General features: G+C 57.8%; 1 protein-coding gene across 1 annotated transcript; it reads right to left on the minus strand.

Moving 5' to 3' along the window:
- Positions 1-1404: 1404 nt before the first annotated feature.
- On the minus strand, positions 1405-2642 carry FAM163B (family with sequence similarity 163 member B). Its single transcript, XM_007453078.1, has 2 exons — positions 2527-2642; positions 1405-1841 (listed from the first exon to the last, which is right to left on the minus strand). Exons 1-2 carry the CDS (start codon positions 2617-2619, stop codon positions 1446-1448), a joined length of 489 nt encoding a protein of 162 aa, XP_007453140.1. The 5' UTR covers positions 2620-2642; the 3' UTR covers positions 1405-1445.
- Between the last annotated feature and the right edge of the window lie 5935 nt (positions 2643-8577).

The following is an 8577-nucleotide window of genomic DNA, read 5'->3' on the forward strand; positions in this document are numbered from 1 at the left end:
GGGGGGGGGGGAAATCGACGATGCCAAAAATAGTAAAGCCTTCCTAACTCTGCTCACGTCCGGAGTCACAGCTCAGCAGCACTTTGGAGAAAGAGCAGAAGTGTGGTGCTCAGGCCGCCCACAGCTCGGGGATAGCCATGTGCCCCGAAGGTTTGTCTTTTAGGAAAGTGGCTTAGCTGGGGAGCCTGGTCCGTCTTCCTGGGCAGACGGGGCCGCCCTACCAGGGTGGGGGCTGGCTCTATGGCTGGGCCCAGAGGCAGAGAGAGCCCGGGAGAGGGCAGGGGACTCTGGGGGCCATGCTGCCAAGAGGAAACGGTGCCTCTGCGTGGACGGGGCTGCGTTCCCCGCGGACGGTGCCCCTGGGTTTGGGGCATTTCTCTAGCTGGACGGTGGGGGAGCCCCTAGCCCTGCTGGGGGCGTGTGCACGGGGCCGGAGCAGGGAAGGGGCAGCCTGAGGCCTTGCTCCCAGGACCTCCTGAGAAACTGGGCAGGTGGCAGAGCTCCGGGGGTCTATGCCCCAGGGCATGAAAGCAGGAGGGCTCCGGGGAGGCTGAGGCCCAGGAGTGGGAGTGGGAGTGGGAGTGGGAGGGCCCGCCCCTGGGAGGGCCCGCCCCAGGTCTCACGGGGAGTCAGTGGGTCATTTAGCCCCTGGTCCATGGCTCTGTCCGCCCTACTGCATCGGGGCTGAGGACCGGACTGGGTGTTTTAGTGTGGACACTGCCGACGCGGGGGGAGCAGCACACGGCCTCCTCCCTACTCCATTTTCACCAAAAAGCCAGTCGGGGCTGTGCATCCCAAGGGAGCTCCCCCTTCTAGGGAGATCTGCCCAGCTGGGGGCCCAGCTCAATCAACCAGTGTCTCAGCCGCCTGGCGCTTAAAGCCAGGGTGTGTGGGGGAGGGGTTGGGGGAGGCCCTGTTCTGGGACGGGGTACCTGGTCCCCAGTCGCCAGGCGAGGCTTGTGCTGCAGGGCCCCTAGCATCGCGGCTGCCACCCCTTCCTTGAACAAATAGATAGGCTGAGGCCCAGGGAGGGAGGGACACGGCCAGGCGGTGAAGCCAGAGATGCCGACTTGCTGGGGCTGAGACGCAGGCCGCCTTCCACGGACCCCTCCCTAACGGCAGCATTGGTAGCAGCAGCCTGGCGTCTGTGCTCTGGAGCCCTACCTCACCCTGCAGCCTGCCACCCGGATGCTACCACACACCTGTGCCCGCATCATGCCCGCCTCCCTTCCGGACCCAGGCCCCGGGGGCCACCACCCGGCGCGGCCACACTACTTTCACTGGGCCTGACCCCCGCAGCGAGCCCCGGAGCCCCCCAACGGGCCGCCGTGAGGACGCGGTTGTGAGGCAAGCTGGGCCGAGCCCGGGTCGGGGCCCAGGGCCAGGCTGGGACGCCGTGGGGACCCCACCGTGGTCTCAGGACTTGTCGGCGGCCGGGGGCGCCCTCAGACGTCGGTGCTGATGCTGCGGCTCCGGGAGAAGGCCTCCCGCATGGCCGAGAGGCGGCTGGGGTTGAGGGCCTGCAGGGCCCCGAAGCTCCCAGGCGGCAGCGCCACGTCCTCCCGGCTGACGCTCTTGTGGGCGACGCGCTCCCCGCCGTTGCGCGCGCCCTCGTCCTCCTGCAGGAAGAAGGTGGGCGGCTCGTAGTGGGAGCAGCTGCGGCAGAGGGCGCGGGCCTGCGGGGACTTCTGGCTGAAGGAGGCGGCGGTGGCCGGGTGGAGCGCCGGCCCGTTGGTCAGCACGAGGCTGCGGTGCGAGTGCAGCGGGGGCAGGTGCGAGTGCACGGCGAAGTCGGGCTCCTCCTCGTCTTCCTCGGACTCCTCCTTCTTGCAGCAGTAGTACTGCGGGCAGAGGGCCACTGTGACCGCCGGCTCCCCGGCTCCCCTCGCTGCACGCGTGCGGCACCCAGCTCAGACACCCGCGTCCCTGCCACCACCACTCGCGGGGGCTCGTAATCCAGGCACCCCGGACTCCCGGGATCCCTAAGTGAGGGATTCGCTCATTTCCGCCCACGGCAACCGGGGGCAGGTGCAACGGCCAACTCCATTTTGCAGGTGGGGAAACTGAGGCACGGGGGGTGCAGGTAGCCTGAAAGTGGCAGAGCTGGGACTCGAGCCCAGGCAGTCTGGTCCCAGTAGTTCCAGGGCAGCTGCCTCGCCCTATGCACGTGGCTTCCTCTCCTCTCTTAGGAAGAAAGATGCGGGGGACCTAGGACAGCCCTAGAGTGTGGGTGGGGCAGGGAGTGCACAGGTGGTGGAGTAGCACCGCCCAAGGGCTCACCCCTGCTCCCCGCTTGACAGCTGTGTGACACCGGCAAAGGCCCTTACCCTCTCTGAGCCTCAGTGGACTCACCTCGCAGGGAGTCTGGGGAGCTGTCATCACCGAGCCCTCACAGGTGGAGTCCGAGGGTGCCGTCTGCCTTGCACCTTCTTGGAGACCTGACTCTTCCGCCTTCCTGGGCCCTGGCTCCCTCCCTCTGCAGGGCCCCCTCCGGGCTTCTCCCCCCACCCCCAGCTCCCGGAGTACCTGGAGCCGGCAGTAGCACAGAACGGCGATGATGCAGAGCAGAATCACAGTCGCCAAGATGCCCCCAGTGATGACCACAGTTCCGGCTGTCATCCGCCCCCTTCTCCATCAACAGCCTGCAACGCACACCACCAGCTTCACCGCATTGTCAACTCGTTGCAGAAGGAAAAGCTGTTCTAGGTTAGGAGGTTGAGGAATCGCTCCGAAAGGGAAAACAGAAAACCCCACTGCACGCGGGAGGCAGGGGCTGGGCCTGGGGGTCGGGCGGGACATCCCCCTCTGCCTCTGCCTCTGCCAGCAGTTTCCACATCTGTAGAAGGTGATGCTAATGGCACCCCCCCTCGCTCTCGGGGTTCCCTGGTTTCTTGAGCACGTATGTGAGCGCTCAGCCTAGCACACTTTCAGCCTGGGCGACGAGCTCATGCATTTAAAAATTTACCCAAATGCAGTCGGGCTGAACGTATGGTTCTGTAACCTGCTTTGTCACTTCACCAGCTCATCCTTATTTTTCCTTACCATTAAATTTTCTTCTGTAACATAATTTCGAACCATGTTCCACGTTATAACATAACCGATCCCTTTTTTTTAAAATTTCAAATCGCCAGTAAAATACACGACATAAAACTTACCATCTTGACCATTTTTAAGTGTACAAGTCAGTAGTGTTAAGTATATTCGCTTTGTTTGCAACCGACTTCCAGAACTTGCTCATGTTTCGAAACTGAAAACCAAACTCCTTTTTGGTGTTTATGCTGTTGACATTAAAAAATAAATCTTAAGCCAATGTTTCCATAAATGTTTGCGTAGCTAAAAACTGAAGCCACTTGAACTGCAGGACCGACTTCAATTACCTGTCCAGGATAAATTCTCAGAAGTGGGATTTCTAGGCCTAAGGATGTGCCCCTGGTAAACTACTGTGGAAAATTTCAAACACACACAAAGTAGAGAGAATGCACAATGCGGTCACCAGCGGTGCTCTTGTGAGCGCTGTCTGGCCGGGTGCTGATAAACTAGTTGGAGTGACAGCACCCTGACCTGTAGCATTTGCTGATGCTTGTGCCGTAATGACCAAGCTTTAATAGCCGGCTTGCCGTATCCCTGGACGGTTAACAGTCATCTCGGAGGCACAAGTTGTTGCTGAGCACACCCTGCCTCAATTTCCATCCCCTACCATTTTTTTTTTTTTTTTTTTTTTTTCCGCCAGGGGAATAGCACGGCATGGGCGATTGAGTTCCCTAAAGAAATCCCAGAGTGTATTAGTTTACTCATAAACACTTCAGTGCAGAATCTGACAGGGGAGGACCTTTAAAAAACCTCCAGTCATCTCCACAATGTCTTTTTACAGTTGGTTTGCTCAAATCAGGATCCAGTTTGGCTCTTTTGACTGTAGAATAGTTCCCATCCACTCTCGCCCCTCCCCGCCCCATGCTGTTTATAGAAGAAACTGGGTCATTTATCTTACAGAATTTTCCATGTACTCGAACTGGCTGCATTTCTCCCAGCACCATTTCATATGTCCCTCTATCATGGTTTTGCCCTCTAAACTGGCTTCCTGTCGCTTCACTTTCAGGGCCCCACGCTGTCCTTGTCGTGATGTGGAGATTTGCAAGTGGGTTCAGCTGCTGTCAGCCCAATCCTCCCACCGTAAAATTCCCCATCAGCCTTCCACCTCATCCTTTCAGCAGCCGCTGGAAATCATAGCCTAGGTCTGTTATTTCATTAGGAGTTGCAAATAGCGACTTTTCAGATGCTATCATTTCTTCTGCGTGTGTCAGCTCTGGTTCTTCTCTAAAGAACCTTCCCCATTACCTATCCGGTAATATTAAGAGACAGTCTGCAGAGGAAAGGTGTAGGCGCTCAGTTCGTAACTTTTTCAATTTTCAAAATAAGTTGGTGCCCCATGAGGTTTGTGGTCGTTTTACAGTATCATTGTGATCTCACTGACTTATATACATCTGATGTGTTTTAAGCCACTGCAGTCATTATTCTTTTTGATGTTCAAATGATCCCACTGGGACCGTGGGTTTGGAAGCACCTCCAAGTTGACTCCGGCGTCATTTTGGTGGGACCCCCCCCTAACCCTTGATGGCATGTTGCTTTTAGGCATAAGATGTCCCAGCTTATCTCCTGGGACACCCTGGTTCTCTTGCTGGGAGGTGGTTCTAGAGAACACAGTCTGGGCACTAGGGGTGCTAGCTGCTCCTGGGTTTCCAGGCTTTTCCGGTGGCCAGAGCTCGGAAAGACTTTTTTTTTTTTTTTTTTAAGGAACAGAAAAATGAACATGAGTTTATACTGAAATTTCCATTTCAAATTAGAGATGAAAGGGTTCTTCCATGTTAAAATGTGATGTCTATGTGGTCTTCAGTGCAAATTTTATTTCCTAATAACATGCACTTGTTTATTTGCTTTTCCCCATCATATATAATAATTTAAAAGTAGTGTTACCGATGTTTTTACTAACAAGTCTACGGAATGGAATTTGATATTTATCTGTTATTTTTTTTTTTGTTCTTGTCCCCTTAGGGATGTGTAGTAGAAAGACTGTTTCAAAGTCACTTGAAATACTTAGTAGGGTTTTCTTTCCACCACCTCGATATTCAGGTTCATTTATTCTAGTTAGTTTTTACTTTCTTCAGAAAAACTGATTTGGCTTTGCTCTTCAATTGTAGAAAAACATTTGGTTCCAAAGTCAAAAGCGTAAAACCAGGTGCACTCAGAGAGGTCTTGCTTTCTCCCTGCCCCCCCTCCCCCACCAGCCACCGCCCACCCTACTCTGCCCAGAAGTAACCATTTCACTTAGTTCTGGGTTTATCCTTCCATTGCTTCTTTCTAAAAATAAAAGCAAAATATAGATTTCCTTCTCCTCCTAAGCGAAAGTGCATTCGATCTACACCCTCCATACCTTCCCTTTTCACCCAGTAGTCTCTCCCCAGATACACCACGTTTCCCTAGGGGCGGGATTATCCCCAGGGGCCCCTAGAGCTCGCCCCGCTGCGTGGAGGGGCCCCACTCATTCGGTCAGGCCCTGCGGGCTGGGATTTGCGTTACCTCCCATGTCTTGCAATTACAGGAACGTGCCGTGAAGAGCTTTGTGGTGTGCACGTTTCTAAAGCTGTTGATAAGCCTTGCCAAAGACTTGCTGGAATTTGGGCTGATTTTTTCTCTTCCAGGAATGTGTGAGAACTGACAGACGGGGTTTTCGTGGGGAGACTCAGGGGGTCTGGGCAGTCGGTGGGTCAGGAGTGAGGGAGGCTGCGCCCCGCCTGGTGAGGCTGGCTGCTCAGTGGTTCCCCACAGGCTCGTCTGCAGGGTCAAGTGGACTGGCAGGGAGTGGCCGGGCAGGGACGCCGGGGACGCTGGTCTATAGGTGGAGGAGGACGTGGACGTGTGCTCACAAGTGGGGGGGGGGGGCGTCTTGCGTCAGAGGCACAGCTGGGATGGGAACCCAGACCCTGAGCAGACAGACAGATGGACTGAAAGGTAGATCCAGACAGGCCCAAAGCGACAAGACGAGACCCAGACTCACAGACAGCTCCAAATTCAGACAGACAGAGGTGCAGACAGGCAGATCCAGACAGCTGGACCAATAGGGCCCGGTCAGGAAGACACAGTGCAGGCCACACAGGCAGAGCAGCAGCCCCAGGGACCCCTGCATTTCTGGGCGCCCTGCCGGGCAGCTCCGACCTTCCTCGGCCCCCAGGGTGGCTGAGGCCAGCTGGCCCACCAGCCCTGCCAAAGGTGCAGGCCGACCGGGGCCGGATCCAGGGAGCTGGGTGTGCAGAGGAAACAACCAGCGGGGGATGCTGGGCAGGGCCAGGCCTGCTGTGCAGATGCATCTCACGCTCTTCACAGAGGTGAGGCAAAGCAGAGCACGCAGCTGCTGGCAGAGGGCTGTGCCCCACGCCCCCAAACCCTTCCGTCCTGGGGGCTCACAGGGACACCCCGGCTTGTCTCAGCCTGACCCTGGAGTGGCCAGAAAGCGGGCAGTGGAATGGACCCCTGACAGCTCTCCCTGGTCTTTGTGGCAGCCGTGGGAGGGCAGAGCAGGCACTGGGACCCCAAATTTGCAGATGAAGAGACCGAGGTGGTGCCCAGAGGGAGCCAGGCTGTGGTCCCAACTCACGGGATGCCATTTCCCTCCCTGAGATCCACAGTGACTCTTGCTGTGAACACATCAACCTTGAGTGTGTTTCTCCATCTGTACCCCCCAAAAGATCATTATGGCCCTACCTCATGGATGAGGGAACTCACTGGGCTTGGGAAAGGTCAGGGAGGAGGTCAAAGTGCAGGAGTTAAACCCAGCGCCCCCAACACCCCAGCCGGACGGACCCCTGGGAGCCAGCCTGGCTCTGCCCCCAGTTAGCTGCAAGCGTGGGGCTTCGAATACCTCCATTTCTCTGTGCCTCAGTTTCCTCCTCTGTAAAACGGAAGAACATGGAGGATTCCACCCGCGGCAGGTGTGCTGTGCTCGGTTTGCTGTTGTTACTGTGTCTCCCTCTCTGCATCTCAACCCTCTATCAGGTCCCTGAGGCTGTGGCCACGGAGCCTCTCCCTGGGTCTGAGACACAGATGGCCCCTCGCTCTGCCCGGCTCTGGGTGGGGGGCCTCCAGCCACAGGCAGCCTGGCGGCGCGATGGGAAGGGCGCCGGCACCGGTCAGGCGCCCAGGACTGTCAGCAGGCGCAGCTCCAACACTCTTGCCCCGTCCAGCTGGAGCGTCTCAGCCTCACTCTGCAGACACACGCACGCCGACGGGCAGCAACGCCCGAGCCGGGCGCCGCTCCCGGGACCAGGCCCGGGCAGCAGACGTGCACGCACACCGCTGGCAGCTTCGCTTAGGCCCCAGCCTGACATCAGTCCACGGTCAACTCCGAACAGCCCCCGAGAGTGACATGGCCTCCCTCACCCCACCCTCCAGCCACCCCTATGGCCTTACAGTGCCCCACCCCAGGGATGCTCTTCCCTCTGCCTCTCCAGGCCTTCCCCTGCCATCAGTGCTCAGAACATGCCTTCTCCTCCAAGAAGCCTTCCTGGACTTCTTTAACGCAACTCATAGAACCTTGAAGTGCCAGTACTGGGAGGGACTACGTCCCACCCCTCTGTTTAATGGGTGGTGTAGGGGGAAGTTGAAGCCAGAGCAGGGGCGGTGACCGTTGCAGGCGAGACATTCATGACCTCACACAGCAAGTTAGTGGAAGAACAGCGGCCAGAGGACCCTTTCCCCAAGTCTCACACCTTGCTGCCCTCGCTGAGCTGTCGCCTCTCAGACCTCCTTCCTGTACCTGGGGACGCTGCCCAGCTGGACACTGAGGTAACCAGGCCTGAGGGGCCCTTGTCCTGCCCTCGAGGGTGGGCAGGAGGGGGAGTGTCCCGCCATACACTTGCTGGTAACCCTGGGTCTCAGGCCACTCTCTGGGCCTCAGTTTCCTTCTCTGTAATATGGGTATGGGAGGATTTAGAAAACCAAGTCCTGCCAGCTCTGGACTTGAAGGGTCTAGGTCTGTATCTTTAACCAGCCCTGCCTGTGAGGGGTCCGGATAACTGAGATGCATGACAAAGTTTCAGAATCACGAATGTGAAAAACAATGCCAGCTGCTGGTCCAAGCAATAAATCAGGGTGGCATCCCGCAACGGGGGCAGAGAAGGGGAAGGACTGCAAACACTTCGATAAACTTGCCTGAGAGCTTAGAGGGAAACAGGGCTGATCCAGTGTCCCCTGGACACTTGTGTCCCGGGAATGGCTACGCCGAGTGCCCAGAGACCAACCGAGGGCTTCGGGGCTCAGGGGGCAGTATCGCGTCAGGGGAACCGTGGGGGGCTTCCTGGAGGAGAAGGCTTCTGAGCCGTCCTGGAGGGATGGCCACCTGACGGGCCGGGCCGGGCCGGGAGAGGGGCAGTGAGGTGCCGGCAGGTCCAGTGCCAGCCTGGAGGAGGCTGCCGCCGCCGTCCCTCCTCCAGCTCCCTGGCCCCCGCCCCCGCCCCAAGTCTCCACGCACCGCCAGCCAAGACGAGTTGGCGAGGATTGAGCTGAATTGTTAATCTGCCCGCCCCC

Source organism: Lipotes vexillifer, unplaced genomic scaffold (genome assembly GCF_000442215.2).
Source record: "Lipotes vexillifer unplaced genomic scaffold, Lipotes_vexillifer_v1.1 scaffold149, whole genome shotgun sequence".
NCBI classification, from domain to species: domain Eukaryota; kingdom Metazoa; phylum Chordata; class Mammalia; order Artiodactyla; family Lipotidae; genus Lipotes; species Lipotes vexillifer.